Source organism: Aotus nancymaae, unplaced genomic scaffold (genome assembly GCF_030222135.1).
Source record: "Aotus nancymaae isolate 86718 unplaced genomic scaffold, 86718_ANA_hifiasm-v0.15.2.pri h1tg000053l, whole genome shotgun sequence".
Lineage (NCBI taxonomy): Eukaryota > Metazoa > Chordata > Mammalia > Primates > Aotidae > Aotus > Aotus nancymaae.
The window spans coordinates 27,505,402-27,525,089 of record NW_026988467.1 but is presented as its reverse complement, the minus strand read 5'-3'; the positions used below and the strand labels follow the sequence as shown (position 1 = coordinate 27,525,089).

Sequence of the window (19,688 nt, the reverse complement as noted above, 5' to 3'; positions counted from 1 at the left end):
TTTTTACCAGCATCACAGTGAAGTTTTTCTTTAACTTTTGAAAAAAACAAAACCTAAACTATTTTTGAAATAGGTGCGTGGTTACTTTTGACATTCATACTCCAAAAGCAGAGATTAAGACTAGAGAAGTGACAGGTGAAATGGGGGTAGTATGTTCAAAGTATTCACTTTTTGTTTTCTTTTAGTCTAAAATTAGCCTCTTCATGTTTGAGGTGTAGAGGGTAGCCAAATCTCTAAAATCCTAGGTGGTGGACACCTAGGATAAGAGTAAGTTCAGTCGTGACAACAATTAAGCTGAGCTGGTAGAATGACATTATCTCCTAATGTCTGAAATAATCAGGTCTCTTTATGAGGACAACTGTAATTCAAGATCCATAGTGTCTGTTACACATCATCCAGCAATGTCAACTGAGCTGTTGAAAAATCCTGTAGGAAGAGCAGGTAGGTTGAAGGTCCTATCCAGGGATGTCCCTTCAGTAAGTGCTTTCAGTCTGATTTTAACAAACATTGAAGTCTTCAGTATCACTCCTTGGAAAGAGGCCTATTAAGGGATCCACAAATCAGGTTACTGGCATCCCCTTTCTTTGTACCAGTATCGGTAATTCATACTAAAATGTAATCTCCATCAGGGCAGGGATTATGTATTGTTTTATTCACTGTCATATCCCTAGTTTCTTGCACAGTGCCTAACAGGTATCGTTTGTTTCATAAATGTTTGTTGAATTAATGAGTGAATGATTGATTTTTTATTAAGGTAGAATAATAAGGCATTCTTAGTGTTGTTAAAGCCTTTGAACTTTTTTTCTTTTCTTTAGAACTAAGAAGTGTGCTAGGTGTGAGCTCATAATCTAAGTTTTGTTAGTAGCTGCTGTATTTCTGCTGTTTTATTTTCAACATATAAAGAACAGTATCCCAGAAGACTTTGAAGCTACCAAAAGTTGGGCAAGTGTCTAATTTACTCATTAGAATAAGCTACTAGTTAAGGAAGTTACTTAATACCATTTTCCCAGGAAGGGGCAGCCCAGAGGGTGAAGTGAACACTTTTCATATTCTTCTCCAAAATGTGGGTAGGTGAGGATTAATTCAGTTATTTGTGGGGTCTTGAAAGCACTGAAAGGAGATTCAGCACTAGGGGCAATGTAGCAAATCAGTTTGTAGTACATTTGTCTAATTTTTAACTTTGCTTTGGATCAGGCAGGACCTGTACACCTACTGATGACCATTAGGGCTTTTGCATGCATATATATATTATATATATAAAGAGTGCGTGCGTGTGTGTGTGTGTGTGTGTGTGTGTGTGTGTGTGTGTGTGTTTCAGGGGACATATAATATATGAAGTGGTCAGCTCATGGGACCAGGGCATAGCAAATTGAAGTAAAGAAAGAGAGACAGGGAGAACAGAACTATGAAACATTAGAATCCCATGGGAATGAAGTAGAGTGTGGGAACATTTATTGTTGTTAAAGTATCATGCCTAAATAAGGGTTTATTGAAATTTTTAGTCAGAGAGGTTTTTAAATGATTTCGTAAGCCAGTTTCCCTAACCACACCATGTTTTTCCTCTTGCCTCAGCTGTTCCAAAGACCTAATGCGCTTGCTGTCCAGCAGTTGACAGCTGCTCAGCAGCAGCAGTACGCACTGGCAGCTGCTCATCAGCCGCACATTGGTAAGTCCTTAAGCCCATAGCTTTTTCGTGATAGATGTGGCCGCCATTTTAGGATAACTGGATGCGGTGAAACCCAGTAATTTAGACTGATTATAAAAGTGCACACAATCCCTCAGACAGAGTAAATGGCTTCTTTCTTTTGTCCAGTTGTCTCTAGCCACATTATTTTTGACATACCTTGTAGTCCTACATCATAAGATTTCTTCAGTGGTCAGCTGTTGCCCTACCTCAGCTGTTTCAGGATTTAAGTATTTACCACAATAGTGAGCGGTGACTAGCATTAGCTCTTTCAACATGCTGAATGCTGGATGACATTGATTAAATAAGTTGTGGTTCTATAGACTGTAAATATATCAGCTTCTCATTTTATGAGCAAATAGTATAAATTCATTTTCCAGTAAGTAGGTATTGAAAAAATATATAAAAGTATTTTTGCATAATAACTGGTTTTAAGGTAGCTTTGCCCTTTTCCTGTAGCCGTAAAGTTTTGAGAGACGTTTTCATTGTACTACCTAGACATTTCTTCCCTTTGGAACTTCTTGAGGTCTCTTAGAAATAGAGTGCATTAAGTGTAAACAAGTAGAAGCAGATTTTTTTTTTAATGTGTCAAAATGGCATGATTGAGCAGAGAGGAGATAGCTAATCTTGTATGTGATATGCTATAGAAGAATATACTTAGTTCCAACCTAAATAAATAAAGGCCAGGCATAAAGTCCTTGGGTCTGATATTGTAGGGTTGTAAATGGTAGTCTTTATAAGTACCCATACATTTGATTTCATGAAAACTGTTTATAAAATTGTTTTAAGTAGAAATAAATACTTTCCTTCATCCCATTTTAATGAAAGTCTTTTAAATTGCTCTATTGTAGCCTGTTACAATTTTAATAATCTTTAAGAAATTATACTGAATTTAAAACTGTATATACAGTTTTAAGTTAAATATTTAGCGAAGGTAAAACTTGCCTATAGAAACATTTCATTATAATCTTCAGTAAAGCAGTTACCTTTTTAAAATTTATCTTTACTCTCAACCTGTCCTGTCTTCTCTTTTTTCATTTTTTCCTCATCTACAGTCTGGAATGAATAGTCAAACTGTGTAGGTATTTGGTAGGGCTGCAGTTTTAGTCAAGTTTGTTTTTACTGACAGGTATGTTTTCAGCAGGTTTAGCTCCCGCTGCGTTTGTCCCCAATCCATACATCATCAGCGCTGCTCCCCCAGGGACGGACCCCTACACAGCTGGATTGGCTGCAGCAGCGACACTAGGTGAGACATTCTGCTGCATGAGGGATTTTCTCACCTGCTGAAAAGTCATTTGAGATGGGAGTGCATTCTTTATACTCTTTCCAAATCCATGTCGCCAGTGGAGATTTCTCCGGAATTTCGATGTCATCTACCTGCCAGCTTAATATCTCTCCTTAGCTGTGTCATAGGCCCCTCAGACTTGAAAATGTTGAAAGGCAAATTAATCACATACCCCTTGCATATGGTATTTTTGATCCTTGGAGCTACCAGATGCTCATTTATTTTTCTCTCTTTGCCCAGACCTCCTACCACCTCTAATCTATCATATAGTTCAGGTCCTTTTACTGGTCTCTATCATGTATTTCTAATTTCCTTGACTCTTTAACCTTGTCTTCCCCTCTAAATTGTTCAAGAAAATGCTTTCAAACTTAGATCTTACCCCTTCATCTTTCTGCTTAAACCTTTTTTTGATTTCCCTTTTTGCTACCCTAATATGGCATACTGCAGTTACTACCAAACATGGCTGATGATTACAACTTACTTGGAGTCGCGGTTGGGGTGGGGGTGTCTTGTTCCTTGGAATCTGTTGTTTTTTTTTGAGATGGAGTCTCACTCTGTTGCCAGGCTGGAGTGCAGTGACGTGATTTTGGTTTACTGCAACCTCTGCCTCCTGGGTTCAAGTGATTCTACTGCCTCAGCCTCCCAGGTAGCTGGGACAATAGGCCTGTGCCACCACACACAGTTAATTTTTGTATCTTTAGTAGAAACGGGGTTTCACCATGTTGGCCAGGATGGTCTCGATCTCTTGACTTTCCCAAAATGCTGGAATTACAGTTGTGAGCCACTAGGCCTGGCGGGAATCAGTATTTTTAAGGAGCTTCCAGGTAATTCTGTGGATTAGCTAGGATTGGGACCCACTGCATATAGGGCTCCGTCACCATGCTTCATGCAGGTCTCTACATGTGCACCACCTAGTTCCCTTTCTAATTGACTGCCATTGGCTAACACATTGTAGCAATACAAATCTGATTTTAGTTTGCTGCAGATACTGCATTGGTTTAGGCCCCTGTCTTTGGACACTGTGGTCTTCTATAGTAAGCTCTTTTTCCCATTCTTTGCCTATGAGTACCCTACCTGACATTGTCACCTCTAAGGAACCTTCCTTGTTAACTATTCTCCTATTCTTTTGGTATCACTAATTACTGCACTGTTTTTATTTGTTTGTGGATGTATACATTAGTTCTTTTTTCTGTTATGTTTTTTGGAGACAGGATCTTACTTTATTGCCAAGGCTGGTATGCGGTGGCATGAATACAGTTCACTGTAACCTTGAATTCTCGGGCTTATTTGATCCTCCTGCCTCAGCCTCCTGAGTAGCTAGCTAGGGCTCCTGGTGTGCACCACCATACTGGTATTGGATAATTGTTAAATTTTTTGTAGAGATGGGGTGATCTTGCCGGTGTTACCTTGGCTGGTATTGTGTCAAACTCCGGAGCTCAAGCAGTCCTCCTGCCTGAGCCTCCCAAAGTGCTGGAATTCCAGGCATGTGCCATTGTGCCCAGCCTATGAGTGTTTTTTTCTTTCCTTTGAGACTAGATTTTTTAAAGTCAGTCAGTCATCTTTGTTATTTGACTGTGTTCCACAATTACTGTTATCATAGTGGGGCCATAAATGTATGATGGATTGAATTCAACATTAGGACAAACAAAATGTCTTCCAATATAGTTATTCATTGGGGGAAGATCCCTTCAAGTCAATTATGACTAAATATTACTTTGAAATTTTACTTCTTATTATATAGCATATAATTTGCAATTATGAACTTAAATGCAGCCTAGCATTTCTTAGATTTTCTTTAAAATTGTTTACATTTTGTCATGTTATGATGGGAGCATAGTTAATATAGGGTGTCTGTCTGTCTGTGGTCATTCCCTTTCCGGGGGAAACAGAAAGCTCTTCCTAGGAGAATGATCTCCATCATTAATATTTATTGAGCACTTAACTTTTGTCAGGCATTGTCCTGAATGCTTTTCTTTCATATAGTTTGTCAAATGATTAGAAATTTCTGGCTCAGAGACCTGCATTTTTTTATTTTTATTTTTTGAGACAGTCTTTGTCTCAAAAACAGAACGAGAGCTCTGTCACCCAGGCTAGAGTTCAGTGGTGCAGTCTCTGCCTCTAAGGGTTCAAGTGATTCTCCCATCTCAGCCTCCTGAACAGATGGGACTAGAGGCGTCCACCACCACTTCCGACTAATTTTTGTATTTTTAGTAGAGATAGGGTTTTGCCATGTTGGCCAGGCTGGTCTCGAACTCCTGACTTCAAGTGATTCACCCGCCTTAGCCTCCCAGAGTGATGGAATTATAGTTGTGAGCCACTGCGCCCAATCTAGGGAGCTATCTCATTTGAAGTCACACAGTTTAAATGTTGTAGAGTTGGGGTTTGAACCGGGTTTAACTCCAAAGCCCGTGCATATGTTTCACTGTATTATTTAGAATGCCTGTGCTGTCTTTCTTGAATTGTCTTTTCTGTACTTTTTTTAGAAGTCTTTTCCTTTATTGATTTATGTTACTTAAAGAGCTGGTCCTAGGGTTGACACTGCTGCTGTCACTGAGATGGTAATTTGGTGATCAGAATCTTATTTTTTGTGTATGTTAGTTGAGCCAGGGTGAAAATGAATTAATACTTTCACAAATAACAGGAAATGTTAACTGTCCAAACTATGGATCTGTGTATTCTTAGAGGGTGTGAGTCACACAGGAATTGAAGTAGGCATCCTGATGAGTGAAGCTCAATGATTTGTCCCAGGATGTTCTCCTAATTTAATGTTAGGCCATGTGACCAGAGTATAGTAGTAGAAATACCAGTTGAGAAAATTTAGGGAATAATGCAAATGTTGATGGTATAGCGATCCTTGCCCAGTAGAGGTTCTCTTTTGTTGGCTTTTGGGAGAGGCTTGAGACAGTTATTACAGGTTGCAACCCACTAGTTCAAGGTAGATACATCTGTACTCACAACAGCTGTTACAGGTTGAGCATCTCTAATCTGAAAATTCAGAACCTTTTTGAGTACTAACATAACACCACAAGTGGAAAATTCCACACTTGACCTTGACCTCATATGATGGATTATAGTCAAAACACAGGCACACAGCACACAGTTTATTTATTCAGCATCCTCAATGGAAAAGTAGAATTACCCCCAGGCTGTGTGTATAAGGCATATGTATATGAAACATAAATGAACTTTGTGTTTAGACTTGGGTTACATCCCCAAGATAACTCTTATATATGCAGATAGTCTACAATCTGAAAGCTGTAACACTTCTGGTCCCAAGCACTTTGGTTAAGGAACACTCTGCCTGTGTTTACTCATTTTACAAGTGAGGAAACTAAGGCACAGTTAGGGTCTTTCTTTGTGTTTTTCCTGGTATTTTTTTTCTTTAACTGCCCAAGACCACCCTGCTTTATAAACACTAATCAGATGAGTATGAGGCTCTATCACTCTTTTTTAAGCTTGAATACATGGCTTTTAGGCTGTTCAGTTTCTGACAAGTTAAAAATGTCTTAACCCCTTTTCTTATAGTAAAATAGTTGATAGTGTAACAGCTCTTCTTAGCAACACCTTCATTCTGTACCCAGCTGTAGTGTTTCACAGTGTGCACCCTTGTAAACAGAGCTGCTTAATCTTTGCTAACCCGCAGGTATAGAAAACAGCAAATTAGAAATGTCAAAACATGTTTATATTGGACAGCGATACAATTTGACTTACTGTGTTTTAGAAGCTTAAAATGGGAGAAATAAGAATATGTACGTATTTTGGCTTAATGAAGTATGTGTTTCTCCAGAATTAGCTATTGCATCAGAGTAGCTGTAATATTTGAAACAGCTCTTCAGAACTTCAGTATAAGGCTTCGTTATTGTTAATAAATCAAGTTGTAAATATTTAACTCTGTGCTTTAACTAAGGAAGTTCAACTTGGAGATATGTTTCAGCAGATTTGAAGAACTGGCTTTGAGCCCATTTCCTGGTTAGCAAATGTGTCCTTGGTGTTCCTTGCCACCAGCTTCATCATAGAATTCTATGATTAGGTTTCTGCCACACTTGGGTTGTTATCTGCATAACTTTGTTACATACATCTCTGTTACCTACTTTATGTGGCAGACTGCAGCTGTACTTTGTTGCCAAAGAAAGTAAACAATTTGGATTAAAGCAGAATGCTTAGTTTTGTTTTGTTTTGTTTTCTTAAGATACTCTTGCTCTCTTGCCCAGGCTGGAGTGCAGTGGCAAAATTTTGGCTCACTTCAACCTCTGCCTCCTGGGTTCGAGCAATTCTCTTGCCTTGGCCTTCCGAGTAGCTGGGATTACAGGCATCTGCCACCACATCTGGCTAATTTTTTGTATTATTTTAGTAGAGATGGAGTTTCACCATGTTGGCCGGCCTGTCTCAAACTCCTGACCTCAAAGTGATCTGCCCACCTCGGCCTCCCAAAGTACTGGAATTACAGAGAATGCTTAACTTTTTTTAAGGTTCTCAGCAGGTCTGACAAGTCAAGGTGTTGTTGTATTTTTTTGTTTATGTTCAACGTTGACTTAAATTTAAAATTTCACATATCAATGTCTGAATGTAGTTGTGTTGAATGCCTTTGTGACTTTAAAAATAGAAATAGGGGCCAGGCGTGGTGGCTCAAGCCTATTGTTTCAGCAATCTGGGAGGCCAAGTCAGGTGGATCACTTGAGCCCAGGAGTTTGACACCAGCCTGGGCAACATAGACTTCTACAAAAAAAAAAAAAAAAAAAAAAAAAATTAACCAGGTGTGGTTGCATACATCTGTAGTCCCAGGTACTAGGGAGGCTGAGGTGGGAGGATCGCTTAAGTGCAGGAGGTTAAGGCTGCAGTGAGCTGAGATTGATTCATTGCATTCCAGCCTGGGTGGCAGAGTCCTGGTCTCAAACAAAACAAAACAAAACAAAAACAAACAACAATTTTGAAGTTGCATTGAGGGTTCACTTGGGTGTTTGGGTTTTCTTGTCAGAAGATCGATAGATGTTTGTTTCTTTGGAGTTATTGAAACACTAGCACTCTGTTAATCACCTTAGGCGCCATTCTTACCATTGAATGTGGGATACATCCTAACCTTCTGTTCTATTTCATCACTTTAAGCACACAAACCCTCCATTTACTCCTTTCTAACAACATATATTGTTTCTATCTATCCTCCATCCTCCATCTATTCTTAAATCCAACCCCTTCTATCACTTATTCTCCCTTTCAGTTCTCTGATGTTTTATCCCTCAGTGCTTCTTCTTCTAGGTCTATGTTAGAAGACTGGTGTAAGGATCTCATAGAATATTTACTATTCTTTAAAAAGAGAGTTAATGATTAGCTAGCATAAATCAATATACTTTTAAGTTAATATTTTACAGTAGGATCTATTGAGTCAGATGTAATATTTGGAAAGCCTGAGGTGAGTCTTAGTAGTTCAGACTTTCTTTACCTTTCGTTTGCTATTTTTAGGCCCAGCTGTGGTCCCTCACCAGTATTATGGAGTTACTCCCTGGGGAGTCTACCCTGCCAGTCTTTTCCAGCAGCAAGCTGCTGCTGCCGCCGCAGCAACTAATTCAGCTAATCAACAGACGACCCCACAGGCTCAGCAAGGACAGCAGCAGGTAAATGTAGACAAAATTTACCTCTTCTAAGTGGGAATTTTAGTATTGTGGATAATTAATAGGTGATATTGCGCCTAATAGAAAAACACTGTAAATGCATGAATTTCCTCTTGTTTGTGTGTATCTGAGTTCAGGCACAGACTTAACTATTCTTGTGGAATGGCGTTTATGTATCAGACACTATTGTACCTAGGTGGGGTAATGATACTAATTAGTTCACTTACAGGGAAACAGCGTAGCTAGCAAGTGTAAAGTAGATCTTCAAAATTACAGTAAAATCTTGTTCTGCCATACTATAGTTGCTTGCCAGTCACCACTTTCAGATCATTTCAGGGTTTTGCAAGAGGCTTGCTACCAAAGCAGGGGTACTAGATTTTTAGACTGCTTATTTACAGTGGCTATTGAATTGGATGTAAATCTTAAACCTATCTATGTTAGCTTTTTATTTGAGTTGAAAAAGGACAGTAAACTGCAAAACTACATCTTTTTTTTTTTAAACAGGCCATTTCCTCCCTTGATTGCTAGAGTAACACCTCTTTATTGATAGAAACTTTGGTAAACTAGAAAACTTAAAAAAAAAAAATCGCCCTAAATCCTTATGTCAGAAAACCAGTGTTAATATGTTCGGCATCTGTTATTTTAGCCTTATTACTTAATATTTTACAAAATTGGCATTATTCTGCTCACATGGTTTTACATTCTGATTTCATACTTTACTGTGTTATTTAGCAGGGTGTTTTCATGGTTTTTTTTTTTTTTGAGACAGAGTCTCACTCTGTCGCCAGACTGGAGTGCAGTGGCGCAATCCCGGATCACTGCAACCTCTGCCTCCTGGGTTCAAACGATTCTCCTGCCTCAGCCTCCTAAGTAGCTGGGACTACAGGCACGCACCACCATGCCCAGCTAATTTTTGTATTTTTAGTAGAGATGGGATTTCACCATGTTGACCAGGAGGGTCTTGGTCCCCTGACCTTGTGATCCACCCGCCTCAGCCTCCCATAGTACTGGGATTACAGGAGTGAGCCACTGCGCCCAACCTGGTGTTCTTTTAAATGTTGTCTTTACTAGATACATTAAAATCCATCAAAGGATACTGTTTTTCGACTAGTCTATTATATTTGATACTTCATTTATATCAGTATTGTGGTGTTTTGAATGAGACTGATAAACGTCCTTTACATAGCGTATCCTTGGAAAAAATTCCTAGTAATGGAATTTTTCTGGTGCAAATGAAATCAGCATTTAGGCTTCGATACACATTGTCAGATAAAAGCTATCATTTGAGGCAAAACACCCTGCTCATATATATTATATGATCCAAACAAGAATTTTTTGCTTGACATCAGTCTTAACTCAGAGGGTGTATGTTTAATTTTTTTTTTTTTTTTTGTAGATTCCACAGGTCTTGAAATTCTCCCTCTTATTTGGAAACTATTAAATGATTTTCTTGGCAACAGATGCAGTTCTCATACCATATATATAAGTAAATAATTTGCTGACTGAATGAGTGATCTGTTAAATTTCTTTTTTTGTTTGATTTTTGAGATGGAGTCTAGTTCTGTTGCCCAGCTTGGAGTGCAGTGGCGTGAGCTTGGTTACTGCAACCTCCGCCTTCTGGGTTCAAGTGATTCTCCTGCCTCAGCCTCCTGAGTAGCTGGGATTACAGGTGTGTGCCACCACACTTGGCTAATTTTTGTATTTTTAGTAGAGATGGGGTTTTACCATGTTGGCCAGGCTGGTCTCGAATGCCTGACCTCCAGTGATCTGCCTATCTTGGCCTCCCAAAGTTCTGGGATTACAGGCGTGAACTACTGCGCCTGCCTGCCTGTTAAATAAATTTCTTTTTTTCTTTTTTACTTTCTTTTTTTTTTTTTTTTTTTTTGAGGTGGAGTTTCGCTCTTGTTACCCAGGTTGGAGTGCAATGGCGCAATCTCGGCTCACCACAACCTCCGCCTCCTGGGTTCAGGCAATTCTCCTGCCTCAGCCTCCTGAGTAGCTGGGATTACAGGCACACGCCACCATGCCCAGCTAATTTTTTGTATTTTTAGTAGAGACGGGGTTTCACCATGTTGACCAGGATGGTCTCGATCTCTTGACCTCGTGATCCACCCGCCTCGGCCTCCCAAAGTGCTGGGATTACAGGCGTGAGCCACCGTGCCCGGCCCTCTTTTTTTTTCAAACATAGTCTTGCTCTATCATCCAGTCTAGAGTGCAGTGGTACATCTTTGGTCACTGTAACCTTTACCTCTCAGGTTCAAGTGATTCTCCTGCTTCAGCTTCCCTAGTAGCTGGGATTACAGGCACGTGCTACCACACTCAGCTTGTTTTTGTATTTTTAGTAGTAATGGGGTTTCACCGTGTTTCCAGGCTGGTTTTGAACTCCTGACCTCAAGTGTTCCGCCCACCTTGGCCTCCCAGAGTGCTGGGATTACAGACGTGAGCCACTGCACCTAGCAAATAATTTCTTAAGATCTGCTCTTTGTGGATAAGTGTGCATTTCTTTGTGTGATCATCTTTTGTTTAAATAGTTGTCAAATTATTATGCATTTGGAAGACTAAGGTAATTGCCATGTTTTAAAATTAGCTCTGATACACTGAACAAGAATAATACTAATAACTACTACTTATAGAAAGCTTACTGTACAAAGTTAAGTGCTGTACATACAATTTCTATTTCTCTTACTAATTATTATAGATGTACAACTTCTCATTTTATGAAATAGAATTTCATAACTGAGAGAAAATTGATTGAGGAAATAGAATTTGTATGCCCAGGGTCACACAAATACAAAGTTGTTAAGATTTGAACATAAGCCTTTGTCTTGACAACTTGTTTTCTGACCATATTGTGATATCTTAAAGAAAATCAGAGCTCTTGTCTTCTACTATTAACTAGCTACAACTAGGGCAAGTTGGATGGCTTCTCTGAATGCATGTATTTTTGTTATAAAATGGACATGATAATCATTAACTTTTCAGTTTTCAGTCATGCCCTATAGGTTCTGTCAAACTCTACTAAGAAGTTTTTAGCATTAGTTTTTAACAAGCAGTCATTGGTTTAGTTCCTTTTTTTGGGGTGCCAGTTTCTGGTTTTAAGTATTTGAGGAAAATATGATTTTCTTGGTAAACTCCGTTGTCACAGTAATTAAAATGAGAGGTTCTTTTTAAACTTTGTTGTTGGCCCTTTTGGGCCCTTGTATTTTATCAGAAAGTATATGTTGAGTTCTAGGCAAGCTAACTGTTCTAGGATGGTTTTTATAAATTCAGTCATTTTGTAGATTTTATTAGACTTTAAAATATTACTTGTGAAATTGTGTATTTTGTTTCCATAAAATCATGGACTTGACAGCTATTGATGAAAGTATATGAATTTTGGCAGGTAACTGAAGAACTTTTATTTGTTGTCAGGGTACTGGACAGATTTCTAGAGAGTGGACAAAAAGCTAACACTGTTTTTCTTTCTTATTACAAGACCCATCAGTAGTCTTTGACTATGTCTTTCTTTAGGTACCTTGTTTACTCTACCACTCCTGCCCTTTCTTCATAGAACACCTAATCACACATAAACCTACATCTTTATGTTCTATGAAAGCAGTGCTTTCATTGCTTTTTAAAATCTTGAGCAATTTTGAACTACTAGTATTGCCATATTTCTGTGCATGCTATTTACTTATCCTAGAGTGAGATCTCTTCTGAGTTATTGGACGTGTACGTTCTAAGTATTTGGCAAAACTCACCTGTCGAGCCCCCCAACTCTTCCATCTATGTAGTTTGGAACACACTTTCTCTCATGAAGTTGGTTAGGTTCTTTAGGTCAGAAACAAATTATGTAATATCTTGATAATAGGAATTTGCTGTTGGTTATTGATTATCTCCTAGGTATCAGGCAGCGTGGCTTAAAGACATCATTTCAGATATTTCCAGCAAATCTGCAAGATCATTGGTTAATTCTTATTACTGATGAAGAAGTAAAAGAGTGAGCAAATTAAATGTCCACACGTCTCCTCTTGCCAGTGTGGACAGTGTTGGTCACCTTATACTCACTTAACAATATTTAATTGGTAATTGGTTTCTCTTTTTACATTTTTTTACCACTGGTACCAAGAATAATCTGTACCCATTTTCTTGACCATATATCTAACTTTTATAAATAGCACAGTAGAATTGAAAGTGATCTGATTAAGAACAGTGCACTTGACAGTATGGCAAAGCACACCGTTAGGACTTCAGTAATTTTAACTTGGTTTGTGGATTTTGTATTTTTGCTTTCTGAAGTGTGTAGATCTTGTGAGATAGATTCTTCACATTATACAGAATAATAATGATTGACTGTGTTTCATTAGTAAAAAGTAGATCTTTGGCTAGGCTCAGTGGCTGACATTTGTAATCCCAACACTTAGGGAGGCCAAGGCAGGTGGATTACTTGTGCCCAGGAGTTAGAGATTAGCCTGAACAACATGATGAGACCCTGTCTCTACAAAAAATAGAAAAATTAGCCAGGTGTGGTGGTGCGCACCTGTAGTACCAGCTACTCAGGAGAGGTAGGAACATCTCTTGAGCCTGGGAGGCAGAGGTTACAGTGAGCTGAGACTGTGCCACTACACACCAGCCTGAGCAGCAGAGCATGGCCCTGTCTTTTCCCTGCTCCCCCAGAAAAGTAGATCCTTTATTACAGTGGCATAACTGGTATTCTGCACTAAACTTGACTAATGCTTACCACCATTTAGATGAGCATGTTTGTAGAATTTGTGAAGGGAAATAGAAACAGTCAGGTGAGAGCCCTACCAAATAGAATCTGGTGAACTCATTTGCGGCCATGTGGGCCTTGATAAATATATTAGTGTTAAAGATGAAATATTTTCATTCCATCTTTTGTGTGCGTGTGAGACTCAGTTAACTTTAAATATGTGGGCGAATAACCCTGTTCATCCTATCTGGAACCTCCACCCCGACACTCGGTTAATAGTCCTCTTTTTTTTTTTTTTTTTTTTTGAGACGGAGTTTCACTGTTGTTACCCAGGCTGGAGTGAAGTGGCTGGATCTCAGTTAACTGCAACCTCCGCCCCTCGGGTTCAAGCAATTCTCCTGTCGCAGCCCCTCCAATAGCTGGGATTATAGGCGCCTTTCACCACGCCCGGCTAATTTTTGTATTTTTAGTAGAGACGGGGTTTCACCATGTTGGCCAGGCCGGTCTTGAACTCCTGACCTCAGGTAATCTACCCGCCTCAGCCTCCTCAAAGTGCTGGGATTGCAGGTATGAGCCACTGCACCCGGCCTGTTGAACTCTTTTGTTTTTCTTCACTTGTTTTTTGTCAGAGCACTGACATTGTGTAGTATGGTTTATTGTCTGTCTTACTCATTAGAATAAAAGCTCCATGAGGGCAGGGGCTTTGTCTGTCTTGTTCATTGCTCCATCTTGTCTGCCCATTTGCCATGTGGTAGGCATTAAATATTTGATAACACTACCATTTGCTATGCCAGATATTTAAAATTCATCTTTTAACTTAATTGTCACAAGAACTTTATGAGACAGATGAGATAAAATGTTTGAATTAATGAATCATCACTTTTTTTGGTGCTTTTTGCTGCTTATAAAGGTAATATGTTTAAAGTAAGAATGGTAGAATGAAATTTCATTCAATGAAATGTTATTAATTGAATTTTTACCCTAACAGCCATGACATATAAAAACCATTATAGTGAAATGTTTTACAATTAAGTTTTAAAAGTTGACCCAACCTGAGAATATGGTAGGTCTTCTGCAATGAAAAGAAAGTGGGTGACTTATTTCTGTCTTCCTTTCCCAGGTTCTCCGTGGAGGAGCCAGCCAACGTCCTTTGACCCCAAACCAGAACCAGCAGGGACAGCAAACAGATCCCCTTGTGGCAGCTGCAGCAGTAAATTCTGCCCTTGCATTTGGACAAGGTCTGGCTGCAGGCATGCCAGGTGCGGCTGCATTGTTATTCCTAATTCTTTGTGGGGTGAGGGGAAGGCTGCATGCTATTCCTAATTCTTTGGCGGGGGGAAAAGGCTGCATGTTTAAGGTGATACAGAGGGGAATGAGCAGTGCTTTCACCTTGCTTAGGTTTGTCATGGTGTGGGGACTGGCAAGGATGATACACACTTGCCCTCACTTAGACTATAGTTCATTGATGAGAGCATTGTTCTCAGCCAGTCTTAAGTCACATTGGAGATATCTCAGTGTCCATGCAGCTTGGAATATGTGTTTTTTCCTTGGTGGGTTATCTGTTTTCTGTCTCAGAATTAGGGATAGGTGGAGTGGCCAAGCTAGTTTATAAGGCTTTATGATGATATTTTTGAACAGCATGATTAGGGAGAAATTTCTGGTACACCTTGATTGGGTCATCCCTTACATTTTTAGGGTTTCTGTTAAACTAATATTAGGGGTCCTTTTTAACTGTGTACCTCTGAGATACATGTTTATATAGATATATCTTGAATATATATTGTTTTTAGTTCACTATTGACTGGTTCAGTGCTTTACTTGGGATTGGATGTAGTTTGATATTCTACGTACAAAACATCTTTGAGAGATGTCGCTGTATTTTTTACTGATCATAGAGCATAGCCAGTTTAACAGAGCCATTTATGAATTCAGTGAATAACTATAACTTGTTTCATTTGTTTTTTAGTTACTAAGCCTTTGTGTAACTAAGCTTTGTGTGTTCTTAGGAAGTCACCTGCAGTTTTTCGTATGACTTAAACTGGGATTTGGAGATTCTGTCTCACATAATATTGAAAGGTCATGTTATTTAAAGCCTATTTAGGTTTTTCCTGCTATTTTGCAGTATATTTGTTTTGAGATTGTTATGTGGTATGAAAGTACTGTGATTTTTTAACCATTTGTAGCCTCTGTTGTTTGTTTATTCAACTATTTAAGTGATGGAGCCAGCATATAAATCTAGGTTAATCTAGCCTCAAAGCTAAGTTTGTGATTATTGACAATATGTTGGTACCCAGGAGATACTTGTTTGTTTAATATATACATTTCTATGTCGGCTTGATATTCCTAGGTTATCCGGTGTTGGCTCCTGCTGCTTACTATGACCAAACTGGTGCCCTTGTAGTGAATGCGGGCGCGAGAAATGGTCTTGGAGCTCCTGTTCGACTTGTAGCTCCTGCCCCAGTCATCATTAGTTCCTCAGCTGCACAAGCAGGTGAGCGTACATCTGAGTGGACTCCTGCCAGAGATCTAAAAGCGGCAACTGATAGTGATATTCTTAAAGTATGTTGAAACACACTTTTGGCAATTCTCAGTATATCAGTTCTACCCTCTAATGTTTCAAAAAGAGATCAGAAGCAATGAGTGACCTTGGTGGATTCTCCTTTTTGTTGGGGGTTGGGAGGCAGCATGTGCCAGCTGGTTAGAAGCAAGGTCCGGCTCCACTGAGAAAATAGAAGTTGGATTACTCACACAAAATGGCTTTCTTGGCAGAAATTCAAGGCTGATTTCACAGAAATCCAAGTCATTATTTTAAGATAATTTTTAGAGGAGGGGTTGTTTTTCGCCACAGGGGCAAGAATGGAGGAATGGAGTGGGAAAGAGTAATGAGAAGTGACAGAATAATACATTTGGTTGAGGGGAATAGTGTTGTTTTTTTTTTTTGGTGTTGGGTTTTTTTTTTCCCCCCAGAAAGAGTCTCTGTCACCCAGGCTGAAGTACAGTGGCACAATCTCGGCTCACTGCAACCTCTGTCTCCCAGGTTCAAGTGATTCTCCTGCCACAGCATCCTGAGTAGCTGGGATTATAGGCATGTGCCGCCATGCCCGGCTAACTTTTGTACTTTTGGTAGAGACGGGGTTTCACCATGTTGGTCAGGCTGGTCTTGAACTCGTGACCTTGTGATCTGCCCGCCTCGGCCTCCAAAAGTGTTGAGATTACAGGTGTGAGCCACCATGCCCGGCTAGGAGTAATAGTTTTTTACTTTAAGCCCATACATATATATACACACATACATACATACAATGCATATATATACACACACACATACATATATACGTATATATATATATTTAAATTAAGAACAATAACAGCAACATTTAGAACACAGCAGTGTGCTAAAATAGGATTTTGAAGGATGTGTATATATGCATTATGTGGTTCTAGAAGAAACCCTCAACTTAGGTATTTATGGAATTTAAGATTTTAGGAAGTAGTTGTATTTAATGGGTACATTTGATGTTTATACCCCCTTTAATCTATAGACTTTTTAAAGCTACCAGCATTGTGAACTTGTTCTAGTGGTATTTTGACTTCAAATTGAAAGTAGAAACAGAAAATAGAAGCTTCATATGAAGGGATCAAAGACAGATTTGTATAGTTTGTGTCTGTTTTGAAAAGCTAGTGAGCATTAAAAGGTTTTTTGAAAAAAGATAAAAATGTAGTTTGGAAATGTGGCCAGTCCCTTTCATAGCCAAACGGTTTGCTTTCTTCTTCATAGCTGTTGCAGCAGCCGCAGCTTCAGCAAATGGAGCAGCTGGTGGTCTTGCTGGAACAACAAATGGACCATTTCGCCCCTTAGGAACACAGCAACCTCAGCCCCAGCCCCAGCAGCAGCCCAGTAACAACCTGGCATCCAGTTCTTTCTACGGCAACAACTCTCTGAATAGCAATTCACAGAGCAGCTCCCTCTTCTCCCAGGGCTCTGCCCAGCCTGCCAACACATCCTTGGGATTCGGAAGTAGCAGTTCTCTCGGCGCCACCCTGGGATCTGCCCTTGGAGGGTTTGGAACAGCAGGTAGAAATTAGACTGATAGCTCTTAAGATTGAATTTTAATTATTTTTACAATTCTTCTGGAATACTGGCAGTGCATGGAACCACAGGCAGATCTGGACCAAGCCCTGTGGGAATCCAGCCATCCCACATAATCTGTGAGATGATAGACTATTGAAATCAAGTTATCCAGATGGGACCTATTTCAATCCATGCTCATGTGGCTACTTACTTAATCAGTTTCTTTCAGGGATTTGAAATCTAGGGAAGATTTTGCTGTAATTGGGAAAAATATGGAGAGAACTATAGAAATGGATATCAAAAACTGAGGGAGGAGGACTTACTAAAGATAGCAGAGCTGAATACTCCACAATTGAGATTGAGCCGAGTGCTTGACCTGCAGACCTAAAGAGTTACAACTTTTCTTCTGTCTTTTGAGTAGAATTTAAGGTAGACATGTAGAGAATTATGAGGAAGGATATTAGACCAAGCTGGTTTTAATGTTTTGATGAATAAAGCAGGAGTGTAGTATGGTGAATAATGGGATATTGCAGAGATTGTAGAAAACAAAAAACAAAAAAAAATGATCCCTAACTAGAAGGTCATGTATGAAAGAGAATATCTTAATTGGAATTGAGGGCAGCATTAACTCTCGATTGAACCCGCTGAGAAAACAGGCTTTCATATATAAGTCTTGTGTAGTGGGGCAGTACCCCATTGACAGATCTTTTTTCTGTATCCCATTTTTCTACTTGAACCTTTTCAGTTGATGAAAGGCATTCTTCTAGTCCATTTCCTTTCACCTTTTCCATAGCTCATGTGGCCGTCAGAGCTTTTTAAACCTCCCTTATCCTATAATATATGACACCATAGGAAGGTAAATTTGGCATACGTGTGATGGTCATGTTAACCTGAGCCATGTCCTCTTTATTACTTTATCTGCCCCAGAACTGCTACATTAACAGTTAGACTGTCTCTGCTGACAAATTTGCGGTGGTAAGGAGTCTGGATCAAAGTGTTAGGAACAGGTCACTGGGCTTGTTCTTCGAAGAACAGGCCTGTTCTTATCTGCATTGTTTTAATTCCATTTTAGTTGCAAACTCCAACACTGGCAGTGGCTCCCGCCGTGACTCCCTGACTGGCAGCAGTGACCTTTATAAGAGGACATCGAGCAGCTTGACCCCCATTGGACACAGTTTTTATAACGGCCTTAGCTTTTCCTCCTCTCCTGGACCCGTGGGCATGCCTCTCCCTAGTCAGGGACCAGGACATTCACAGACACCACCTCCTTCCCTCTCTTCACATGGATCCTCTTCAAGCTTAAACCTGGGTAAGAACCATTACTCTAACACCACCTTGAACTCTAGAACTCTCTTGCCACCGATGACATTACAGGAACTTTGCATAAGCAAAGGACAGTCCCTTTATACTAGAAGTGTCCTGGGTGTTCTGTGCCTTCCGTAAATACCTCATGTTATTCAGGCTGTACCTATAGATAATATAGCAGTTTTGGCTTTATTATAGTTTGGGTACATTTCCCTGTATATTCAGTTAGCTTTAGTGTGAACATTTTATTCTTTGGCTACCTGTGAGAGTATTTCAGTGTAAACAGTATAAACATAGATTCATCTCAGTGAAGCTAGGAAACACAGAGACAGAATTTAATCACCTAGTATCACCACCTGAAATACCACCACAATTAATATTTTGCCTTACTTCTTTTCAAATTTTTTCCTCTGCTGTATGTACTTATAATATCTTGCTTTTTCACATAAAGCATTTTATTTTTAAAATTTTGCCATATATTAAAATATTTGTAAATATAAACTCTCAAACTATATAGTATGTTAATGAGGAGATACATATTTCCCTGTTAAATATTTAAGTTGTTTTATGCATGGGATTTAAAAATATTACCATCTAGATTCTAGAAAATGGGGAGGGAAAAAGAGGATCCTAAGCAGCAGGCTGTAAGAATGAAAAAAATTATATTACCTTTTTTTTTTTGTGGCAAATCTCTAAATCTTTCAGGACATGGGAGATGTTTTCTTATCTCAAACATGGTGCATACTCCTCTCTGCAGTTATTTAGTAAGCTTGAAGTACTGATTTATTTGCTACATGGGGAAAGTTGAGTCCTAGATGTAGAGTCACCACATAATGTATCATGCAAACCAGGACACTTTTGTGAGTGGATGGGGTGCTATGAATAATTACTTGGTGATGATAGCCTAAATCAGGACTGTCCTGGGCAAATCAGCATGCATGGCCACTCTACCAAGAAGATTCTCTTTTTAACCAGCAAGATTAAAAGTGGCTTCATGGACTCAGAAGTGAGAACAGACTGAAAACAAACAGGTGCTTTCATTTGGATAG

At 39.3% G+C, this 19,688-nt stretch overlaps 1 protein-coding gene and 1 non-coding gene across 18 annotated transcripts in view; both read left to right on the top strand.

Annotated features, from left to right (window-relative positions):
* Positions 1-19,688, top strand: part of PUM1 (pumilio RNA binding family member 1) — a 138,849-nt gene that overhangs the window by 86,053 nt on the left and 33,108 nt on the right. For 7 of the 17 annotated variants that reach the window (XM_064363595.1, XM_021668453.2, XM_012439856.2 and 4 more), the window contains 7 exons: positions 1,573-1,666; positions 2,814-2,930; positions 8,427-8,578; positions 14,386-14,524; positions 15,613-15,756; positions 17,041-17,337; positions 18,407-18,643. In XM_064363595.1, the coding sequence (XP_064219665.1) occupies positions 1,573-1,666; positions 2,814-2,930; positions 8,427-8,578; positions 14,386-14,524; positions 15,613-15,756; positions 17,041-17,337; positions 18,407-18,643 (1,180 nt within the window). The remainder of the gene's footprint in view (positions 1-1,572; positions 1,667-2,813; positions 2,931-8,426; positions 8,579-14,385; positions 14,525-15,612; positions 15,757-17,040; positions 17,338-18,406; positions 18,644-19,688) is intronic. The other 10 variants (XM_012439865.2, XM_012439858.2, XM_064363596.1 and 7 more) reach the window with 5 other exon arrangements.
* Positions 14,682-14,754, top strand: LOC135269554 (small nucleolar RNA SNORD103/SNORD85). The gene has a single exon (XR_010337811.1). It is a non-coding gene; the product is annotated as a small nucleolar RNA SNORD103/SNORD85 (small nucleolar RNA).